The sequence below is a fragment of the Camponotus vicinus genome, unplaced genomic scaffold (assembly GCF_025532165.1).
Source record: "Camponotus vicinus isolate PSW18456_S1 unplaced genomic scaffold, iyCamVici1.0 SCAF_6, whole genome shotgun sequence".
NCBI classification, from domain to species: domain Eukaryota; kingdom Metazoa; phylum Arthropoda; class Insecta; order Hymenoptera; family Formicidae; genus Camponotus; species Camponotus vicinus.
In genome coordinates, this window is record NW_028141978.1 from 19,210,360 (window position 1) to 19,236,364 (window position 26,005).

The window sequence follows — 26,005 nt, forward strand, 5'->3', positions numbered from 1 at the left end:
CCGATTGGATTGCTTGTTCCAGGCAGGAAGAATTCGCCTGGATTCTCCGATGTACTCTAGGCAGCTGGGTCTGAGTTCTCTTGTCCATCAACAGTCAGTGGTGACAGTGCTGCTGGCACGCTTCAAGGGCCGATAGGTGAAGTATACCGCCTTACTCTGATGTCCCAGGTTATCAGTAGATAGCATGGAGGCCTGGTCAATTTTGAGTCTATGTCGATCGTTATCAACTTCCAGGGCAGCAACTAGAAGGCCAATCGCTTTGCTGCTGGCTTCTCTGCGTTTGATGGCGGAATATTAGGCTCAGGTGATCAGGGCGTAAATATTGGCCGTGAAATCCTCGACGGTCGGTCGATGATTGTGCCGGAAGTGCAAACTCCCATAAAAAAAATATTACAGACTCCAAACTTGGGTCTAGAATTGGAGCTGTTAATGCTCCTGCAAAAGTTAGAGGTTCGGCGACTTCTCTTTAGCGAGCACATTTAAGAGCAGCTGAGCCGTGACTCGGTGCTCCGTCGTTTTATATACCGTGGCTGGTATCATTTCTCTTATGTGAAACGATTCGTCCCTATAGCTATCGGTTTGTCTTAGAAACGGGGGAATCTCCGTGGTGCTCGCATCGCCGTACGCGTAGCGCGTGTACGGCGTGTATGCGGCAGGGCGCTGTATGTGTGGCGGATCTTAGCCGCCACAGAAACATTTCCTCTTTTTATTTATTTACTCCTGCTAAATGTTTTATTTATTTTTTTTATCTTATTTCTTAACATAGATCACCTTACCCTTTACAGTTTATTTACCCTTACAATTAATTATTACATTTCCCTGTTCTTGTCTTACTTCTTTTATCATTTATTCTTGCGCATTTCTCACTTCCTTATTCGTTTTGGATTTCTGTACTGGAATCCGCAAATATTCTTCTTCATTTGTTTTGGGTCTCTATACTGGAATCCGCGAATACTCTTCTTTATTCGTTTTGGGTTTCTGTACTGGAATCCGCAAATACTCTTCTTCATTTGTTTTAGGTTTCTATACTGGAATCCGTGAATACTCTTCTTCATTTGTTTTAGGTTTCTGTACTGGAATCCGCGAATACTCTTCTTTATTCGTTTTGGGTTTCTGAACTGGAATCCACGATTACTCCTTAATTCTTATTTCTCTTTAATTGCTCTTTCTAATTTATTCAGCGAGAATTTGTATAGTTTTCCTCTCATCTTTATCTCTCGTTTCAGCCTTTCCTTATTTAACTCTTCATTTCTATTTTTTTTTCTTTCATTTTCCTTTAACTTCCCATCCTTTATTTTATTATTATTTTTTTCTTTATATTATCACTACTTTTTGAAGAAACCGTTAGAATAGATGAATAATTTTCCAACTCAAACTCACTTGGTGAATCTCTTATCTTAATTTTATCATTGCAACTTAATTTAGACCTGTATTTCAGCGAATTTAGAAAATTTAAATTCTAATTATGACACATATGCGCAAGCGACAAATTTTATACTTCCTTAAGTAAGCGTTATTCATACTTTTATTATACATTCATTTTTTATTTTGTCTTATGTCTTATATTTTATTAATTATATAATAACTAGTCAGAACCTAATTCTTAAGGTAAATTCCTCGCTGTACATTCTGATTGATGACCTCCGAACCAATGTAACACCTGCGGAAATATAATACACAAACATCCACTTACACATAGTTATAAGTGTTATTATATTTTTTCATTCTTTCTTTATCTTTTTAAATAATATATTGTATTTTTAATTTAGTGTATAATTTAATTATTTAACCCGTTCTCTTCTCTTAATCCCGAGGTCGCACTAGGTCCTGTCCCGCGCAAAAGGAATTAAGTTTCTTTACCGAAAAGGGACTACTGAGCGAATAGGCCTAGAAATGCAGCGTTAAAGAGACTCCCTCGGTCGGTGTCCTGTGTTAGGCCCTTCACAGTTCGCTCGACCCGATCCATACACACGCCCTTATAAAGTGTGTCACGGGGTAAGTAAGTTACGTTCTTCCATACGGCCTATCCATTCAAGGATTCTGGATGTAACAGTATATTTTATGTAAAATCCCTTTCAATGCCCAAAGGCAAGAAATAAATAAATCTATCTGATTATGTTATGTCTATGATTATGTTAAGATTTTTTTGTTCCTAGTGGACATCTGCAATCAGACTTTCACCATAAGCAGATTTCTTGGGTGCGCTAAATGTTGTGGGAGATGGATAATCCTATGATCACCTGACTCATATAGTACTTATCGTTTGGATAATTCTAGGATGTGATATCTTTTTAGCCTTTTAGGTGGGCGTTCACCTTCATATAAGGGTCACCTTGCTAAGTAATTTGGATGATTAGGTAGTCTTTGACAATGTTACGTCCGGTGGACTCCACGATTCTTTTCTTTCCTCGAAACGATTTTGTGGAAGAAAGAAATCAAGGATCAACGCATTTGGAATGTAAAGCGATTCTTCTTAGGAATAAAGATAACGCGTAGAAGAACGCAACCTAACCCGCGTGTATCGCCATTAAACTTTAACAAATCTAATTCAGAGAATGGCCAGTCGAGATAGCGCTAACGGAACTCTAAATAAATTCGTGAATTATAAGACGAAAAGTTGTTATAAGAAACTCCAACTGTCCCGTATCTATTGGTACGGCTTTATGTTCGAAGCCTCTCTATCTAAAGAATTTTTAAAATAAAGATCTGGTTCTCGGGAAGATTGTCAAAATCTAAACATACAGCAATATTCTTGAAATTGATAGTGCACGTGCGCTCGTTCGACAGGCTACCCTCAAGCGTTCTCCGAATCGTTAAATCATCAAGAACGATAAGCTAATCAACTTACTCCCACTCTCTACTGGATGGAGCAAAGTCTCGAGCCAAAGAGCTTAAAGCCTATAAAAATCTTAAGAAACGCCTCTCCTTCCAAAAATCAGCCTCCTTATCCTTAAGAAGGGAGTATTGAAATTATTACAAAAGATTCCCACCATCCAGTAAGGAGGAGGAATAACTTTAAAATGCAAGCGCAAAGCGCGACGCTGCGCTATTAACACTACAGTTGACAGTTCAGTACGCTAATTCTTCCGACGAGCAGTAGTGCAGTTGACAGTTCAGTTCACAGTTCCAGTCAAGATTCAGTCATTCAATTTTAAAATTATATCGCCTCGGGGATCCTCTTTTCTTGCATTATGCAATTGAGTTATTAATCTGTTTTATCACAGTGAAAATGATTTTGTTAACATTTAATTGTGCATCGTGTAAATTTTCTGATGAACATCTCCATTACCCAGCTCTTCATGTTATAAACCTCCGACTTCAGCCATTGCAATTTTATCAACGCACTCATTTTTGTGATGCCAACGAGTTGTGAGTAAAATTGAGTAATTTTTATTTTCTCCCTTTCCCATATCTTACTATCTCATATTTTAAAATCTATGTCTGACAAATAATTTCAAACGGTTTAATAACCATTAAATTTTTACTAATTACTATCAATCAATCAATCCTTGTCTCACCTCTTCCTAATCATCTTCCTCATCATTCCCTGTTCATCTAGAATCTCCTCAAGACGGTTCACGAACGATTTCTCGTTCGTCTAGAATCTCCACAAGGCGGTTCACGAACGATTCCCTGTTCGTCTAGAATCTCCTCAAGGTGGTTCACGAACGATTTCTCGTTCGTCTAGAATCTCCACAAGGCGGTTCACGAACGATTCCCTGTTCGTCTAGAATCTCCTCAAGGCGGTTCACGAACGATTTCTCGTTCGTCTAGAATCTCCACAAGGCGGTTCACGAACGATTCCCCGTTCGCCTGGAATCTCCGCAAGATGGTTCGCAAACAATTCCTTATTTCTCTTTATTAGCTCTTTCTGATTTATTTAGCGAGAATTTATATTGTTTTCTATCTTTATATCTCGTTTCAGCCCTTCTTTATATATATATACAGGGTGTCCTAGACCACCCGTACACTCCTTTTCTTTCAAAAACTAAGCATTTTAGAGAGAAACGTTTTCGACAAAAATTGTATGGTTTTGAGGGGAACATAAGATGGTGTCATTGGTTTGACTTTGGATGGCATCGTTAAGGTGAGGTCAAGGACACCTTTAATTTCTTAAATGGAACCACCTATTTTTTATTGCATATTCTTATAGCTTATGTCGAGGGCTTTTCAAAACACTATAATAAAGTATTTTTTCATTAAGTACTTTTCGTTAATTTGCAATTAACAATTACATTTTTTTTTTTCGAAACAATTATGTGTTTTCTTTACACCAATCGATTCCTCTCATTATTTTGTACATAAAAGTATTAAGGTAAGATAATCGAAAAATGAATATTTTACTAGATATTTTATGGTTTATGTAAAATTAAGAAATGATTTGAAGCCTCATAACTCGGAAAGTACTTAATGAAAACTAACTTAATTATAGTGTTTTGGAAAGCTCTCGAGATAAGCTACAAGAATGTGCAAAAGCATATAGGGTGTCCCATTTAAAAAGTTGGAGGTGACCTTCACATAACCTTGACAACGCTATTCGAGGTCATAATAATGTTGCTGTGTAATGCGCCACATAAAACCCTATAACTTTTGTATGTGAAACATTTTTTTTTAAATGCTTATTTTTCGAAATATTAAGGGGTTTCCACACTTTTGCTAAACCCTGTATATTACTTTTACAGATTTAATTAAAATATACATATATTTTATTTTCAAAAATTATACTTGTGTTAATATTGGTATGCTTAAACTTAAATGTGTATAACTATAATATTAATAATCATATAGTAATAAATATGTCTAACACATCAAAACGTAAGGTATCTGTTTCAAAACGTCATGTTAGGAGAATTATTCAAGATCAAATTAATATTGATATAGCAGAATCATCTACACAAATCATTAAACAGTCATTATTCAGTACCAATAGATCTTTTAAAGATAATTGTTTAGTTTTACATAAAAGTAGTGATATAAATATTCATACGTTTAATAAAGACATCACTAATGAAACATTTAATCCTGAAATTGAAATCTGTGAAAATAAAAATCATTATCTACAATGTCAAAATATGCATGATAATAATACTGGCATGCAAATAAACTATGATCATGATAGCGTGTGGCGTGACGCCTTTTGAGCTCCGTCACAGTGACCCCGCCGGGGAGGGGGAAGCGTGCGGAGGGTCGTCCCTCGCACCCGAGGGGGAACCCCCTTATCCGATCCCGTGATATATCTTTTACAGGAGATTAACTTTAAGAGAGCAAAGAGCGGCAATCTGAGCGAGCGAGCAGTAAAGTGATGTACAGCAAGATCCCGGAGGGTGCAGTTACTGAAGAAAGGAAGAGGAGAGAGTCGGACTGATGCCTCCACTCCAAAGGAAGGTCACGTATCGAAATCCCGCTCCGCCGCTATCCATAGGTAACCGTTGTATTAATATCCGCTACTTTTAGAGAAACAACGACGGGGAAGCCCGGCTGCAGACTGAGGAGAGGAGATGCATCCGGAGCCGGACGAGGATACGGCCTGGCCAGCCCAACACGTCCGAGCTACCGAGAACATACAATCGTCAAGAATACCGTCAACGTTGGATTTTGGTTCCTATCGAATGGCAACCCGCAATACAGCAGGACGAAATTCGAGGGGGCGGAGAATATCGACCCCTTCTCATCGAAAATCGACAGGATGCGCGGAAAATCGGCACAGGACTCGAGGGCCTCCAGGAGCCTTTATCACAAGTCACTGTTCGGCGAGCCGCGATAGCAAAGAGACGATCCTCCGACTCAAGTGCGATCACAGCGAGAGCCCAGCGAGGACCCGAATACCGCAGCGAGATTGTAAGCCGCCGCTCAGGTAGCCGTAAAACTGTTCCCGGATACAGCTGGCGTCGTAATTTTCTTGATACCGTCGCAGGACGACCGTTATATCGTTACCGAATTGTCGTAGAAGCCTTGCGCGCTTTTCTCGCGTTTCGTTGCCGGACGCCGGCTGGCCCCGGGTATCGCGGATTTGTCCCTCTCGGGGGTTCGTCGCCGACAGTTGTTATACCGTAGCGTTCGTGCCGTATCGTATCGTATCGTTTGTTTCGTATTTTGTTATATCGTGGCGAGGAGTATCGAATTGCGCTTCTTAGGGTGGTAGCGAAATTCCGACTTTCCGTATCGCGTAGAGAATAACGGGATTTGCGTGAGGTCGTTCTTCGCGAGTAAGGGCTACCGTATATCCGAAACCTACTCGGCAAGAATTGTACAATTTGCGAAATTTCTGTTTAAAATTTACGTCCGTTACCGTTCGTGTTGTTTGAGATCGCATGAGGGTCGAATTTGTTTTCGCCGAGAGCGAAAGTTCGAGAAGATACCGGACAACATTGCGAGATAATACCTGTGCCCGCTGACGTGGAATTTCCGTTACTTATAACCGTCGTTACATTTGATTTTTCCGTGAATTATCTGTTGACTTTGCTCATCGCTGTCCGTGAAATTATATTCGTTATCGTTCCGATCTCATAATTATCTGTTAATCGCGCGTCTTATATGTATTCGTTCCCGTATAGATAATAATCGACCTTCGTATCGTTCGTATAACTCTGATGTTTCTTTTCTTTCGAAATTTATATTATCGATCTCGTTACTTGCGTATCTTCTACATTTAATCTTTTCTATTTTTCCCGTACCGTTAACCTTTTCTATTGTATTCACATCGTCTTTGTTATATACTTTGTCCATACTATAATTGTTAAATATATTTATAATAATACTCGAAGGAGTGTCGATCATTTCTCTCTCCCGGAAGTTATTTAGTGCTCTCTCTCTAGCCTACAAAGAATCCTGCCCCTCTGCCCTATACTGAGCTCTGGGTTATCGAAATCCCTTTCGTTACCGTAACGATATCGTGGCGCGGGAGACCGCGCTTGGCGCCCAATACCGCTCTTCTTCTCGGGGAGCTGTGAGATACCGTACGCTACCGTATTTTGAGATACCGTTTTTTTCTGTAAACCAGCTATTTTCTCTATCGGCTAAAATTGCACGCCGCCTCCTCCGGATCGGCGTTCCCGAGGCGGACAAAGGCGTTGCAAGTGATATTGACAATATCATCATAGAAAATAAAAGCAAACATTACAATGATGTTGCTAATGATAATAAATTTAAAAATGATTTAATTACATGGGCTTTATCATACAATATCAATCATAATGCATGTAATGCATTGTTAAAAGTTTTACGGCAATATACATCATGTAACTTTCCAAAAGATGTACGACCGTTACTACAAACTCCACGACAAGTTCATGTAATAGATGCATGTGGTGAACAATATTTTTATGCGGGTTTGAATAATGTGATTAAGAAAATGTTTTTAAACTCTAAAGAAAAAAATATAAATTTACTTATAAATATAGATGGTCTTCCTATATCAAAATCATCATAGTCTTCATTATGGCCTATTTTATGTTCGAATACAGTAAATGAAGATGTATATCTTATTGGTGCACATTTTGGAGGAAAAAAACCGCAAGATTGTAATATTTTTCTTCAATCTCTGGTTAATGATTTAATTTATTTAAGCAATGGTTATATGTATGATAAAAACGTGATAAAAATTAAATTATTTAGTTTGATTTGTGATGCACCAGCAAAATCTTTTATTTTATGTACAAAAGGTCACACTGGATTCTACAGCTGTACAAAATGTACAATAAAAGGAAAATATTTAAATGGTAAAGTTTGTTTTCCAAATGCATATTCTTTAAGAACTGATGATATATTTGCTATAAATGGTTACAAAAATTTTCAGACAGACTACTCCATTGTAAATAATATTCCGAATTTTTTACCTATAACGAACACGCCTTTAGACTATATGCATCTTGTATTATTGGGCGTTGTCAAAAAATTAATACTTTTATGGACAAAAGGACCGCTTTCTGTACATTTAAGACCAAGATCAATCAAAAGAATATCATATTTATTAATTCTGCTTAGAAGTAATACACCAAGAGATTTTGTTAGAAAGCCAAGATGTATACAAGAAGTTAAACAATGGAAAGTTGTAGAATTCAGAAATTTCCTTTTATATACGGGACCTATTGTTTTGAGATATTCATTGCCAGAAAATTTGTATCATCATTTTCTTATGCTTCATGTAGCCATTACAATTTTTGTTCGTCCAGATTTATATAAAGCAGAATTTATAAATTACGCAGAGGCTTTATTTAGACATTTTGTTTTATTATTTAAGATATTGTATGGCAAAAAATTTTTATCACACAATGTCCACAACCTATTACATTTATGCTCAGAATATTTAAAAATATTTGGTCCGCTGGATAAGTTCAGTGCATTTTGTTTCGAGAATTATATGATGTCCATTAAAAGACTATTAAGAAAAAACGATAAACCATTGCAACAATTGATAAAAAGATATGCAGAAAAAGAAAATATTGATTTTCTGTTAGCAAAAAAAGAACCTAATTGCAATAATGAAAATTTATATTCACTAAAATATTTACATAATGATAGACCAATTCCTGATTGTATTCATTTTTAATCACAATATTTACAATTATCTACTACAAAATTTCATATACATTGTAAAAGTAATAATAGTAATAGTTGTTGTCTTTTAAGAAATGGATGCTATATTATTATTTTAAACATAGTGAAATAAAATAAAAACATTTTTGTGATTGGTAAAAAACTGAAATATATAAATAATGTATATGAAATACCTTGTAAATCAAGTGACTTTGGTATAAAAGTGATGATGCTCAATAGCGATGAAATATTCTCTTATCCAATTACAGATGTGCTCTGTAAAGCATAGAAAATTCCTTTCGCAAATAAGCCTAACACATTCGCAGTATTAAATCATACAATGTATGATTAAATTGTATGATTTAATGTTTCATAATAACAATAACCGCAATAATTTTTGCATCAATCTATACATATATTACACATATTTTGTTAGGCACATATATTTTGTTGATGCGCTAGAAATGTTTTTAATACTTTATAATGCTCAAAAATATTTTGCATTCTTAATTTGTTAGACAAATATAATGCTTACACTTTTTCATACCTCAATATATATGTATACACAAGTATTTTGAATTTTAAAGAAAAATGAATACCAATGCATATGTAATTGCGGAGTTTGAAGATGGACTTCAATTAATACCTGCATTGTGGTACAATGCGGATAGAAATTCAAGTATTTGGCCTATTCATTTCAAAAGTAAATTTAGGGTAAATAAACCCAGATAGCAAAGTCTGTAGAAAGCATATCATGCCAAGTGTCTGCTATCAACTAATGTTAGCAACTACAAATTTGGTACTGAAGCTGTTATTACCAATTAAGTTGACAAATTGATGTCAAAAATCGAACAGAGTCTGCTCACAGAATCTGCCGCAGATTGGTGGCAAAAACTAAGCAGAATTTGCTAACATGACTTGATATCAGATTGTCGGCAAAAATCAAGCAGAATCTGCGTGCGCACAATTTGACTGCAGATTGACAGCAGAAGTGGAACAGGGTTTGCATGCGTGATCTGATGGCAAATTGGCAACAATCTGCATTTGATTCGATAGTTCCTTCGCTTACCGCTATGTGATGTATTTTCTCGCAATCAAATTTCTGTCAGAAATATATATAAAATCGCTATTATTAATAAAAGATCAAAAATATAGTAACTATTTCTATCACTTTAATTTCTGATATGTGATACAAGCAGATAAGATTCAAAATATTAAACTGATTGGAATCAATAGGATAAATGGAAAATTATTCATTTACTGTCTATTTGAAGCATAAAGGAAGAATTTAATTCTAAATAAATTATATCTCAAGTTTTATAAGTTAAATTTAATTATTTTCACCATTTACTTTATTATTAATTTAATTAAATTGAGTCCTTTACTATGTGAGATATAACTACGATATAACATATTACATATTATATGTTGTATTAGAAGAAAATTGTAATTAACCGATAATTCGCCGATAATAGTCTTATTTAACATCTGTAGTAATTAATTTTATTGTATTTATATTACTTATTTATATGAATGACCAGAAGCTGCAGATTCTGCTCGGGATCTGCTGCCAATCTGCCGTCAGATTACGCGCGCGCAGATCCTGCTCGGTTTCTGCCGACAATTTGACATCAAGTGATGTTAGCAGATCCTGCTCGGTTTTTGCTAACAATCTGCTGTCAGATTCTGTGAGCAGGTTTTGCTAGCAAATCATGAGCCTATTGCGGACATAACGGATGCCAATCTGCTAGCAACTTTTGTGGAAATCTGTCGCCAATCTGCTGGCAAATTGCGCGCATTTTGCTTACCGGGAAAGCTATAATGACAAGAGAAATGCCACAAAATAATATTGAATGGGACGTATTATCAGTGAAAAGGATTTTTGGCAAAGCAGGTAAAAGTTAATTGTTATATTAAGAATTTATATAATGATTTAAAAAAAGTATTTGCACATTATTTTTTTTCTATCTACGCAGCACATCTTACGGCAATTATGCATAAAAAGGGCCCACCTTCGCACAAATGTGTTATTGATGTATGTTGTGAAGATGTTATCCCTGATTAACATTCTGAAGGTTTTAGCTGGCGGTCGTTCTTTATTCAAAAGTTATTAACAAATAAATGTGAGAAATATTGACATAAAAATTCTACTTTATTTGTTCACCGATTTGCTTTATTTTTAAATATGTTATAGGGGAGATCTTCCCGAGTAATTTCGTATATATATATACATATATATATATATATATGTATATATTTTAAATCATTATATAACATATTTAAAAATGAAGCAATTCGGAGAGGGGGCCCCTTTTATGCATAAATACTTTAATAACTTTTGAATAAAGAACGACCGAAACCGGCTAAAACCTTCAGAATATTAATTAGAGATATGACCTTGACAACATATGTCAATGACACATTTGTGCGAGGGTGGGCCCTTTTTATGCATAATTACCCATCTTACAAGTTATTTGTGAATTACAACTTATTATATAACATTGTTTAAAATTTCTAAAGATAATTACGAAGAAGGAATGGAAAAATTAGTCTATGCAGGAGGGATCGTCCCAATTGCGCACATTTCTAATCGGACATGATGACATTTCCCGATCGGACACAGACCCGATCGGACACAAACTCAATCAGATATGAAATTATATAATAATAGACCTCGTTTCGCACTGAAAGCACAGGGCAATGTAAGTTGAACCTCGCTTCGCGTGGAAAGTTGCAAACCCATGTGGAGTCGTACAATAATAGATCTCGTTTCGCACTGAAAGCATAGGGCGGTGTGAATTGAACTTCATTTCGCGTGTAAAGTTGCAAACTTATGTGGAGCCGTAGAATAATAGACCTCGTTTCTCATTAAAAGCACAGGGCGAAAGCATGTGTCCGATCGGGAATGTGCGCAATTGGGACGATTCCAAATAAACTACTAGTTATTTTTAAGATAAAATTTTGAAATTACGTGGTTTTATATCATTTTTTACGTTGAAATGAATGGTGTTAAAATTAATTTTATATTCAAATTTTTTTTATGTGAAAAAAATTTTTTTGAAAAAAATTATTATATTGTTAAATCCGTACCCATATATATCTGTGTAGTATTACTTATATATATTGTAAACAAAATTTCAGGCTAAAATCTTGATTTTTGTCGAACTTATAAAATTTTTCATTTTAGTGTTATAACTAAAATTCTCCTGCTCCATATCCTTCTTTTTCCTGTAAGGTCTGTTCTTTTATGTTATGAGATATTTATAATATGTTGTAATGTCCTTCAAAACGGCATTATAATTTATGTAACATAAGTTTACAAGTGACTTTCGAGTGATCAGTGTGTTTCCTCATTCTTCATTTCCAAAATTAGTTAGTGAAATGAAAATGCCAAAACGAAACAAAAATAGTCAATATTATTGGGACAAACAAATGAAGCGATGGCAATATTATAGATGGGAAACAAACACTATGACGGACAATAATAACAATTCTTCACAAAATTGTAGTGTTATACAAGATTGTTGTTCTGCCGAAAATAGCTTCGTTCAAAATCAAAATTCAACTATGTATAAATACAAGACTGCAGACATTATCAGAAAGTACTGTGACAGAACTTCCTTGCGCTTCGCAACAATATCAGTATGCAATTATTAATATTTGTAATCTCAACATTCTTTGCTAGCATATGAAATGTGTTGAATGTGATCAGGTTTCCTTAGAAATACAACTCAGTGAAAAAGTGTTTGGATTCGTTCACGAAATCGTTTTGAGGTGTAAAAACTGCAAAAAAAGTTACTTAAAGCCTATAAAAAAACACTATGATTAGTTCTCCTGAAATATACAATGAAAATATGAATTCTTCCGTTTATGATATCAATTTACGCATTTGTAGAACTTTTTCAATTATTGGAAAGAGTTACTCAGCTTTACGAAAATTTTGTGCAATTATGGACATAAAATGTATCTCACAATCCATGTACAGAGTGTTTCGTCAACATACAGCTCAATACGACGGGTTGCCTGCTCATAGGAGCGCAAGGCCGATAATGCAGGGATAGGTAATACAGATCACTCGCGTACATTTTCGACGAAGTATACTAGCTGTCACGCTATCAACGCGTAATAAGCTGTTAGAAGAAAAAATTAAATTGCACAGAATAGTGAACTTGTGACATGAATATTTGAAAGTATATATCTAAAAGAATATTATAATATTATAATATAACTTTTAACATTATATAATAATCTTCATCTACATATGATTGCAATAATATAATATTATAATATTATTATTATAATATTATAATATTATTGCAATCATATATATATGAGGATTATTGATATAATGTTAAGAGTTATATTGAGTTATATATTTCACAATGAAATTAATCCACGACAAAATTGATCAAAAAGTTTAGTATTGTGCTTCCGTGTGTGCGTGCGTGCGTGCGTGCGTGTGCAAAGTATAAATTTTAAACAGATACTTTTATAAAATATCATACGGAACCAGTTTATAACTTTTGCGGAAAACATTTTTCATTGTGAAATTATATTGCTGTCGCGCGAATTGTATTAGGAAAAAAAAGGGGAAAAATATTGCTCATCAATACTTTTTAGAGATTATTATATAAGTTCTCTAAGAATTGCTATGCAATTTTAAAAGAATTATTAATTAATTTATAATTATTTAATAATTAATTATTAATTAATTATTAATTAATTTTTACTTAAATTATTATTTGAATTATTATAATAAATATTTAAATAATTATAAAATTGAAATGTTTATTTTTTAACATAATTTATTTACAGAAGGTGTTCAAAATATCCCTCATCGTGCTCTTCACATAAAACCACACGTCGCACAAAACTTTCTCGTACTCTGCGTAACATTTGGGGCGATATTCGTAATACCGCAATTTGTATATGATTAATTAAATCGTCTCTGTTATGTGGTAAGGTTTGATACACTTGATCTTTTAAGTAACCCCACAGAAAAAAATTTAAAGGTGTGAGATCCGGAGATTCCGGCGGCCACTCCTGGAAATTGCTGTGTTTACCAACCCATCTATTTGGAAATTTCCGGTTTAAGATGGTACGGGCGACAACGGAAGTATGGGCAGGATGACCGTCTTGCTGGAAAATTATGGTACTCCTCAAAGCTAACGGTACATTTTCCAAAAGATCGTTTAATGTATGCTCGATGAAATCAGCACATATTTCTCCATTAACATGAATATTTTCTGGGAAAAAGAACGGCCCAATAATCATGTCGTCTAGAATGCCCGCCCAAACATTAACACTATAATGTCCCTGGACATGAATGGTCTTGCGGCACTGAGGATTCTCTTCTGCATAATGATGTTCATTATGTCGGTTAATGCCTCCGTCACTACGAAATACGCACTCGTCTGTCCACAAAATCTTTTTTAAAAATGCACAATCTCTCACGTTATCAAGGTCAATCTGAAAGATATTGATATAAATAAAATAACATGCTCATTGCATGTCTATTACATTTTATTCCAGTCGCTCATACACTTACCTGGTTTAACACCCAATCGCAGAATGCTTCACGACGAGCAAAATCGGCAGGAAATAAACCTTGACTTGTATGTCTTTCGAATGGTTGCCATCCGAGATCTTTCTTAATACTTCTGTGCACCTTTGTGTGTTTCATTTGTAGATCACGCCCAATGGCTCGTGTACTGGTATGCGGGTTATTTTCAAGTGCCATCCTCACTGCATCAATTGATTCTCTTGCTCTTAATGGGACTCGCAGTGGCTTCCGTGAAGCATGCAACATGCCATGCTCGCATAATCTTACAACTAAACTGCGAAAAAACCCATGTCCTGGGTGTCTCCTATCTGGGAAACCTGCATATAAGGCTGCTGATCGTCTTTGGCTTTTAAGACATTCGCCATAAATTAACAGCATATCGACGAGTTCTTGATTTCTGTATCGCACAGCCTCCATTCTCAAATATTGCACTGATGACAGAATGATACGTCTGAATTTATTTATTTTTTTGTATGTCTTTATTGATTTAATAATTGACAATCAGCACATGTATTAAGAAAGAACTTGGATAGCAACCATTCAAAAGACATACAAAAAATAAATAAATTCAGACGTATCATTCTGTCATCAGTGCAATATTTGAGAATGGAGGCTGTGCGATACAGAAATCAAGAACTCGTCGATATGCTGTTAATTTATGGCGAATGTCTTAAAAGCCAAAGACGATCAGCAGCCTTATATGCAGAACGTTTCCCAGATAGGAGACACCCAGGACATGAATTTTTCGCAGTTTAGTTGTAAGATTATGCGAGCATGGCATGTTGCATGCTTCACGGAAGCCACTGCGAGTCAAGAGCAAGAGAATCAATTGATGCAGTGAGGATAGCACTTGAAAATAACCCGCATACCAGTATATGAGCCATTGGGCGTGATCTACAAATGAAACACACAAAGGTGCACAGAATTATTAAGAAAGATCTCGGATGGCAACCATTCAAAAGACATACAAGTCAAGGTTTATTTCTTGCCGACTTCGTCGAAAATGTACGCGAGTGATCTGTATTACCTATCCCTGCATTACCGGCCTTGCGTTCCTGAACAGGCAACCCGTCGTATTTAGCTGTATGTTGACGAAACACTCTGTATACACGATATTCCAAAATATTGAAACATTCATCTATCAAAAAATGTGCAAAACATTTGCAAAGAATACGATAACAGGTAAAAAGACAGTATGAAGATTTGAATACAAATAATCCTAGTTCTACTATTGAAATATCTGTTAGTTACAATGGATCTTGGCTTACTCGTAGTCATACGTCAAAATATGGTGTAGGTTGCATAATCGACATACTGACAGGTTATGTGCTTGATTATGAAGTAATGTCTAAACATTGTCAGAGTTGTAAATATGTATAGAGCATGATTTAGGTGAAAATTCTCCAGAATTTTCGGTGTGGATGGAAGGACACAAAAATCTTTGTTCGAAAAATCATACTGCTTCATCCAATGCAATGGAAATGTTCGCAGCAGCACAAATATGGAATAGATCCAAAGAATATGAAGTTCGAATCAAAACTTTTATTTCTGATGGCGATAGTAAAACATTTCAGCATCTAAATAGTTTAGAAATATATGGAAAAGGTGTAATCATCGAAAAAGAAGAATGTGTAAATAGCATATTAGCAAAAGACTATGGAGAGCTTTAAGTGAAACAGTTTCTAGTAAAACAGAAGCGTAGGAAAGCGTAGGATTACTTTAGGTAAAGGACAAGGAAGAAATTACAATTAGAAAATTAACAGATTATTATAAAAAAACTATATTGCGAAATAGAAACAATATAATACATACGAAAACTGCTATATATGCAACGATATATCATGCAGTTTCGACGAATGTGAAACCTCAACATGATAAATGTTGGACGGAGATTCTTGGTGATTTTATAACTCAGCCATTGCAAAAGGAAGAAAACCTGGCCCTCATGATAAAAATATTGGAACACCTATAAGAGAAGAATTTCTTCCTACATTATTACCAATATATGATAGGCTAAGTGACAAAAAATTACTTGAACGTTGCAAACAATGTCTTACACAAAATGCTAATGAAAGCTTGCACAGCATGATATGGCATAAATGTCCAAAAGATATTTTTCCATCGAAACAGCTCGTTCAAGCTGCGGTTACAGAAGCTATTTATGAATATAATGAAGGATACATAAAGACAATATTAAATTTGTTGAGAGATAATAACATGGAAACGAGCGAACAAAAATCTCCAAAAATTATTTAAAATATTCAGAAAAAACGAGTACGAAAGTATGAAGAAAAAGCTTCGGCAAAGTACCAACGTGTAAGAAAATTTATTCGAACGGCACAATTGAGAAGAGAACAGACCTTACAGGAAGAAATAGGACCGACATACGGAGCAGGAGAATTTTAGTTATAATACCAAAATGAAAAACTTTATAAGTCCGATAAAAATGAAGATTTTGGCCTAAAATTTTGTTTACAATATATGTAAGTAATATTACACAGGGTATGGATAAGGGTATGGATTTAATAATATGATAATTTTTTGCAAAAAAATTTTTTTCACAAAAAAAATTTGAATATAGAATTAATTTTAACACCATTCATTTCAACGTAAAAAATGATATAAAACCACGTAATTTAAAAATTTTATCTCAAAAATAACTAGTCAAGCGACGCGGTAGCATCGCGTCGTGACGCCAAGTACATAAAACAAAAAGGGATCCGAGTATTCAGAGTCACTGCTCTTGACGCGACGCTACCAAGTAGCTTATCCGGAATTTTAAGTCTAAGAAATTTTCAATTAAGATATATCAGAAATTAAAGCCGTAATCAAAAATCTAACGGCACTTTTATGATATAATATGAATACAAGCTTTCGATTGCGACCAGTTTGAATAAAATCGGTGCAGTCAGTCCCGAGAAATGATAACCATATGCTAGAATTGTGACATTTTTCGTTCTTCTCCATTTTCAAGATCACATACGTATGCTCGCATGCACACGCAAAGCGAGTTTGTCCCTCAAGGCGTGTTTGCAACGCTTATGTGCGATTATTCGTTCGAGAATGTAAATATGCCTTCAGAGACAAAATCATACGTGTGTATGCGCGTACACACGTGTGATATGTATATGTATGTATGTATGTACGTGTGAGAGATTAATTTATCGTACAGTAACTATTTTCCAAACTACTCCTTCGAGGTGGAATTTAATATCTTATTGTTAGAAACAGTAAAAATACGGAACTTCCGTTGTTAAATAAAATTTAAAAAAGAAGTTATTTATCGTACAGTAACAATTTTCAAAAACCATCCCTTATAAAAGCAAATTTCAAAAACTACCCCTTGAAAATGATGCATCACAAAAATATGGTACCTACGCCGTTAAGGTTACGCAGTTAAGGTTTCTTACAAAGACTAATTTACCATATAACAATAATTTTTAAAAACCACTCCTTGGGGATGAAATCCAATATTTTAGAAACGGTGCATCACAAAAATATAAAATCTGTACTGTTAGTTACGACTTGTAGAAAGACTGATTAAGCGTATAATAACAATTTTTAAAAACCACCCCTTGGGAGTGAAATCTAATATCTCAGAAACAGTGTGTCACAAAAATATAAAACTGATACCATTAGTTCTGACTTGTAGATAGACTAATAAAGTGTATAATAACAATTTTTAAAAACCACCCCTCGGGGGTGAAATCTAATATTTCAGAAACGGTTTGCCACAAGAATATAAAACCTGTACTGTTAGTTATGACTTGTAGAAAGACTAATTAAGCGTATAATAACAATTTTTAAAAACCACCCCTTGGGGATGAAATCTAGTATCTCAGAAACGGTATGTCACAAAAATATAAAACTGATACCATTAGTTCTGACTTGTAGACAGACTAATAAAGTGTATAATAACAATTTTTAAAAACCACCCCTCGGGGATGAAATCTAATATTTCAGAAACGGTGTGTCACAAGAATATAAAACCTGTACTGTTAGTTATGACTTGTAGAAAGACTAATTAAGCGTATAATAACAATTTTTAAAAACCACCCCTTGGGGATGAAATCTAATATCTCAGAAACGGTGTGTCACAAAAATATAAAACTGATACCATTAGTTCTGACTTGTAGACAGACTAATAAAGTGTATAATAACAATTTTTAAAAACCACCCCTCGGGAGTGAAATCTAATATTTCAGAAACGGTGTGTCACAAGAATATAAAACCTGTACTGTTAGTTATGACTTGTAAAAAGACTAATTAAGCGTATAATAACAATTGTTAAAAACCACCCCTTGGGGGTAAAATCTAATACTTCAGAAACAATGTGCCACAAAAATATAAAACCTGTACTAGTTATGACTTAGTTATGACTTATAGAAAGACTAATGTACCGTACAGTACCATTTTTTAAAAGTAAAAAAACTCCTAAAAATAATTCACTAATATTTTCTCCCTAAAAATAATTTGCAGAAAGGATATAAAATTTTACAAAAAGGTGTAATATCCCTCTAAAAAAAACCTTACAGGTAAAAAAAATACGCCAAGTGCATAAAAAATATTTCGCTTTGTATGCAACAAAACGTTTAGTAAAAAAATATCCCTAAAAATAATTTACAAAAATTTTCCCCCAAAAATTAATTTGCAGAAAGGATATAAAATTTTACAAAAAGATGTGATATCCCTCTAAAAAAAACCTTACAAAGGTAAAAAAAAATACGCCAAGTACATAAAGATATTGTATCTTGTATGGAACAAAATGTTTAATAAAAAGTCCTTAAAAATAATTTACAGTAATTTTCCCTCATAAAATCATTTTTCTAAAAAATAAAACCTCAATAAATAATTTTCCTAAAAAAGTATTAAAAAATAAAATATCAAAGCTAAATATGAAATCAATAATAATTACTATTAGCCAAAACTTAGGAGCAATTTGTAAATTTGATATAATATTTTCCATGAAATACCAATTTATATTGTAGAAATATTATACATAAATTCTCCCTAAGAAATTAAAACGTATTTTATATTTATTTAGAGAAACTTGATTTTTAAAATATTTAAAATCAACATTAAATGAGAATTAGGATTCCTTTAATTACTAAAACATTTTTTATATAATGTATATAATGTATATAATTTAAATAAAAACGTTTTACGCAAGTTTTAAATCGCACAGTCTTTAAATCGAAGTAAATTATGAAAACTTGATGTGCCTGGATCGTAATCAAATATAGATTAAATATTTAATTACATAATGTCTAGGATTTTACATTTTATTAGGGATATATTTGTTTGTAATGTAAACGCGATCCAGGAAAATATTATATCAAATTTACAAATTGCTCTTAAGTACTTGGCTAACAGTAATTATTGATTTCATATTTAGTTTTGATATTTTATTTTTTAATATTTTTTTAGGAAAATTATTTATTGAGGTTTTGTTTTTTAGAAAAATGATTTTGTAAGGGAAAATTACTGTAAATTATTTTTAAGGACTTTTTATTAAACATTTTGTTTCGTACAAGGTACAATATTTTTTATGTACTTGGCGTATTTTCTTACCTTTGTAAGGTTTTTTTAAAGGTAGTTTATTTTCCGCCGAATGTCCCCCCCGTCCTTTAAAAGTACATAATTTTAAGGAACTAAATAATGTGTTCTTTTTTAAAGCAGAATAAGGAAGATAAAAATATTTTTAAAAATCGTCAACCGCGCGTTAAAATTGAAACTTCAAGCTTTAAAATGCTTTTTTAATTTTTTATCTATGATGATTTTTCGACGAGTTTCAGCGGTTTGAAAATAGCCCAAGTTTTAGGATACAAAAAGTGTTCCCTATTTTTTTTTGAGTAGTGTATATATAAAATAGATTTTATAACAATTTATTATTTTATATTTAGTTAAATTATTTCTTCTTTTTCTTTTATATAGACAGTTCCTGTTTTTCTTCACGCATTTGGGCTGTCTATTGATGACGCGAGGGATTCTCTCTGTGGTCTTCCTGGTCTCTTCCCTGTCGGTTTTTGGTTCTTTGCTACCTTAATCAGTCGGTTCTCCTCCGCTTTCTCCACATGTTCACACCATTCTCTTCTCCTCTTTTTGCAAAATCTGACGATGTCCATGATGCCGCATTGTTCTTTTACCTCCTCATTTCTCACTCTGTCCATTCTCATTACTCCTATTATCGACCTCAATGTTGTCATTTCAGCTGTTCGCATTTGCTTTGTTTTACGCGTATCCGCTCTTGCTTTCGCTCCATAAGTCATCACAAGTCTTACGATGGTCTTGTATATCCTTACTTTTTGTATCCATATATTTATTCTTCCATATTACACTTCTGAGACTTCCCGATATTTTTGCGCCATATATTACTTGTTGTTTTACATCGAGGTATATGTTTCTGTTATTGGAAATATTCATGCCTAGATATTTGAAGTTCATGACCTGTTCTATCATGCGCCCTTCTATTTCTGTGCGTAACATAGATGTTGACGTTTTTATCTCCTAACTTGGTCTGATAGCGGCTTGATCCTGTCGATAACTTTATCCATTATAAGATTGAAAAACATTGGGCTTAAGAAATGGCCCTGTCTTATTTCTGTCGTAGTATCTATTTCCTCAGTCAAATCACCCTCCACTCTTATCCTTATTTTCGTATTTGTATTTTGATTTTTCCTCTTCCCGAGAATTAGTTTTATTTTGCACATTACCATTTTATGGTAGCTTCCTATGTCCGGGGTATCCAGGGCTCTAACGTCTATTATTTGGCTTGGATTGAATTCGCGGTTTGTTAGTGAGTAATCGATCATGGATCTTCTTCCTTGTATATTCTCGAACGTGTACTTGGGTTGTGTCTTATGATCGAAAAATGTGTTGTTTACACTCAGAGAGTTGTACGTGCAGAAATCGATCAACAAGTCCCCGTTGTCATTGTGGTCTTCTTCGTTGAATCTCTGTTTTATTTTTGATATTGCCTCATTGTCTATTCGTGCGTTTAGGCCTTTTAATATTATGATTTTTTTTTTTGATATCGCATCCAATTGTTCCTGTAGGTGTTCATAAAACATTTTCATTCTTCTCTAGGCTTTGTTATGTCCAAAGTAGGTACCCGGGGAAGGTGGGCGAACGGTGGACCCGTTCGCCCACAAAGTGGAATAAGGGGAGGGCAGCATCACTCTCCCCGGGAAGGAGACCCGGCAGCAGGCGCAAAAACCAAGTCGCCGGGTCCCAAGCGCGGAGGGGACCCACGGTCGGGAGCTCGAAGTATCGCAACAACGAGTTCCGAGTTCCCGCCTGCCCCTCCAATGCGCGAGGAAGGCCACCTCAGGGGTTTTAGTGGGTAGACCGGCTATTGCCAACACTTGGCACAACCGGAAGTCCCACATAACCCTCGCCTCTCCCCTGAGAGCGAGGGTATGCATAAAGCATTTCCCCTGAGTCACAAAAAAAAAAGGCTTTGTTATGTCCAGGGCATATACACTTATAATGCAAGGGCTCGTTGTCCATTTCTAATTTTACTTTTACAATTCTCGGATTTACATAATCAGTTTTATCTATGTGTTGGCGGAATTTTTCGTGGAGGAGTATTCCGACTTCGGCCACTACCGTTTGCTGTTTCTCTTTTCCGCTGTTAATCAGGATGTCCTCTATTTTTGATGTTCTTTTCCCTTTTTTTTCGTCTGGGAAAGGCAGCAGATGTCAATCTTTCTCTTTGATCTCTTCAACGATCTCCTGGTCCTTTGTATTCCATGATCTTATATTCCATGTTCCTAATCTTATCGTTTTTTCTTTAATCGCTTGTTCCTGTTCTTTTGCCGTGTCGTCATCTTTATAGACTGTCCGTATTCGAGGCATTGCGTGGGTCTGTGAGCATCTATGGATTCTTCTTTTTAGCAGGTTGCTAGCCTCACTTCGAAGGATTATTTATCGACCTTCTTTGGTCTATATCCGTCGTGTTCTGTTACTACATGGTCACTTCTTGTAGAGTGTGATTCTTCATCACGCACGGAGGTCTTGAATAACCAGAAGCTCTGGTCTTTGGCACTATAGTTGCGCTATACCTATCCCTGGCGTTACCGCCTCGACCATCATTATAAGATTAGATATAATTTGATGACAATTATATTATTGCTGCAAGCTATACAAATTCTTCATATTTAATTTAAAAAAATATTACATAAAGATTGACCTATAATCTTTTTAAGCGGTTTCCAAATTATTGGATCCTTCTCAATGACAAACAAAATAATTACTTACATATGTATGAGAATTTCGCCAATTCTTCGGGGCATACTTGTTCAGTTTATTCTCGGGATCCACAAAGAGATATTCGCCATCTGAAATAGTAAAGTGATTCGTTTATTTTAAGATTCATTTTTCTTATATAAACCTACTGCTATATAAATGTTAATTTAAAATTATTTTAGATGATCTAATTCGAAACAGTATTCGAAATAGATAATGCAATAAATAATGTAATTCCAGATTTATGTATTGATTCGCAAAAACATAATTATGAAAAAATTATTTAATATATTAAATGTAAAATTGAGAGATATTACTAAAAAAAGTTATTTTATAAAAGATATATTTGTGTCATTTATTTTTAAAGCAAATTCTTAAATGAGTAATATCTTTAAAGATCTGTTTCTCAAAAATGACGGAAGTATATTTCAGCATATTGTTTATTCATGAGATGAAAACATTGCTGTATTATGGACTATATAGATTTCCATTTTCGGTAGCTTAACAGTTGACACATGGGAATAAATGTGTGATTTTGTAGGCTATAGTTACGATTAAGAGAAAGTGTGAGAGTAAGAGTGTGTTGAGGCGTGTACGGTGAAGTGAGAAGGTATAGAAAGATATACAAGAGTGCAGAAGTTAGGGAATAGAACTGTGAGAGCTAAAAAGGTTGAGTATCGGTTGAGCTGAGCTAGCATAGATAATAGGATATATAGTAAGGCAGATTTAAGCAAAGCTGATAAGTGAAGACATCTATAGAAGTAGGTGAGAAATAGAGTGAACTGGTAGAGCGAATAAGTTCAAATCGCATTTGAATATAGAGAAATAGGAAGTGTGCGAGATAAGGAAATGAAAAACGGAGAAAAAAGAGGATAGATAAAAAGGGTAGCAAGGAGGTGGAAGGGAGAGAAGTGAAAGTGTGGGAATATTAGAAGAGATGTGAAAGAGGAAGGCAGAAAAAGAGGAAGAAGTATTTCTAAGAAATAAAAAGGCTATGAGATCTCTTGAAACAAGAGACTATGAGAGCTCTTGAAATAAGAGCAGAAGATGAAGTTTAGAAAAACTGATAGAAAGATTAATTAGGAAACTGAAAAAAGAAATAAGAGGAGGGTTTGATATAAAGAAAGAAATGGAAGATTTAAGAGAAGAAGAAAGAAAAGAGAGGAAGAAAAAAAGGAGTTACTAGAAAGAATGGAGTCTTTAGGGAAAAGTTGTGTAGAGAGATATAGGGAGATAGAGAGGAGAATAAGAGGATTAGAAGAGAGAATGAAGAGAATGGAGGAAATGATGGAAAAGAAAGTTGTAAAAGGTAGAGAGGGAATGGAGATAAGCCTACAATGGTAGGGTGAAAGCCTTGGAAAGAAGTTTGATAGAGAGGGAGAAAAAAGTGAGGAGGAGAAGCATTATTATAAAAGGGATAAAAGTAGAGCAAGGAGAGGTAAAAGATGAGATATAAAAACTATCGAGTACATGGAAACCATAGAGTGAAGCCCCTGGTAGAGAGGGGCAAAGGAAAGGAAGAGATCCTAAATAGGAGACTTCCCACTAAACACAGAATATAACAGTTATATATCTCTGAAGTAACAAGTAATATTATATTTTTTACATTTATGTAATATAACAGTAATGTAAATTGTTATTCAAAAGTAACATAACCAAGTTACCATAAAATTACATATAAGTTATATAATATATAAATTATAAATGTAACATTACAAATGTTACATTCAGAATATGTTTCTGCAATAAATTCATGCGACATTCATGCCGTGTATTTGCTGCGCATGTGTGAAAAAATTGGCTGGCTCGCCATTTTGCCAACAGTTTTATTACTCACAGTTCGTTGCCTTCTAAACGTATTTACACTTATTCTTTTATTACACTTGTTTTAATTGATTAGTAAAAATTTAGATCCGTTTCTCTCTTTCGGTCAGTGTGATCCAATAAGTAGAAGAAATTATTGATACGTGTTGTGATCTATTCTATTATCGTGTGTCATTCAATACATGAGGTAATTATTTATATATATATTTTTTTTCTCAAATTATTAATAAATTTTTTAATTTTAAATTATCTGATTTCTTTGCTATTACACATACAGGGTGATTCAAAATAACCCTATTGTCCTTAAAATGACACATTTTTGAGTCAATTCTAAGACGATTTTTCCTTTGGCAAAATTTCGTCCAACGCTTAGATTTTGAATTACTAAAGGAAGTAATTAACTTATGACGGGTCGGTTACAAGAGGCAGGCAAGGGTGGCGCGATTCACCGTCAGACGCGGGTGCTTACGTGGGGCGCCTGCTGCGATCAACTGATCGCTACATACGACACACACACATGCGAATACATACATTCTCATTCTCTCTCTCTCTCTCCCTTCCTCCCTCCCTCACTCTCTCTCTCTCTCTCTCATTTGCTCACTCACTTGAAATCATTTTTACTGTTACTTCAATTATTATTTACTTTTTATTATTATTTACATTTTCGCTTTAATTATTATTATTTTTTAAATTGGTTTTTTTTTAACGAGAGAGGGGAAAATGCATTTTATGCATACTCACCGGCCGGTCCGGTGAGTTATGTGGGACTCGAGTACCAAGTCGAATTACCAACACAGTACTCCCTACCCACTAAAAACCCCTCTCTTTCGCGAATTTTCTCTAACACTGTTTATTTGACATCCCGAAATCTGTTTTCACACAACACTAAAGAATAGTTATTATTACCTTGTTCGATGTATTGCTGTAAATTCTTGAGAAATGAATTTTCCGATAGATCGTACTTCCACTCAAATTGAACGTAGATATCACGTTTTAAGGGACAGAGATCCACACTAAATTATTTCGAAAGTTCTTTTTTCTTTTATAAACTGTATTCACTTATAAACTTCAACATAATCACATTCATTCACTCACTCGATAAGACGAGAAATTTACCAATGACTCTATCAATCACTGTCGAATAATCACTGTTGGCAATTAAAAACCACTCGATTAAAGAAACACACGCGCACATACGTTATTACACGACGCGACGACGCGACGACGCGACAACGCGATGATATTTACCCGGCGACAGCAAACAGTTTTTGGTTATGGTAAGTTTGTAACGGTCGTATTTTCGGTCGTTTTCGTGCTGCGGATAGATCGCCGGTGTAAGGTTCTTAATAAGAAAATACGCGATGTGTGTGACTGAATGTATGTATTTGTAACGATGTATAAATGTAATGTATAAATGTACAGAGTGGGTGTGTGTGTGTGGTGTGTGTGTGTGTGTGTGTGTGTGTATGTGTGTGTGTGTGTTAATCTCGCTGAATTATAATTAACGCGGTAATCGGCAAACGTCGTGAATGCAATTCCGTTCGAGATCCGGTCTCGGTTTCGAACACCTGGTCGTGTTTACGACGCGCGAGACAGCGTGGGTTTTTGCAACGCTTTTTCCGCGGGGAATCCCCGCGTTTCCAAGAATCCTCGGTTTCTCGGAATCGACGGTCGCTTTCGTGGGAATATTTATTCCCAGAGGCTTAGCTTAAAGCCGGCGTTCGATTTTATTTCAGGCGGTGCGCTTTAACAACGGCGGCAGAGGCCGCCGATAACTGAATATGGGTTAACGGCAGCGGCGGAGGCTGCGACAAACGAATGCGCTTGGCGGCGGCG

At 34.8% G+C, this 26,005-nt stretch overlaps 1 protein-coding gene across 3 annotated transcripts in view; it reads right to left on the bottom strand.

The window, feature by feature from the left end:
- The window catches only part of LOC145973431 (protein expanded), a 530,479-nt gene that overhangs the window by 200,305 nt on the left and 304,169 nt on the right, over positions 1-26,005 (bottom strand). For all 3 annotated transcript variants that reach the window (XM_083102792.1, XM_083102793.1, XM_083102791.1), the window contains one exon: positions 22,358-22,437. In XM_083102792.1, coding sequence (XP_082958918.1) covers positions 22,358-22,437 — 80 coding nt within the window. The remainder of the gene's footprint in view (positions 1-22,357; positions 22,438-26,005) is intronic.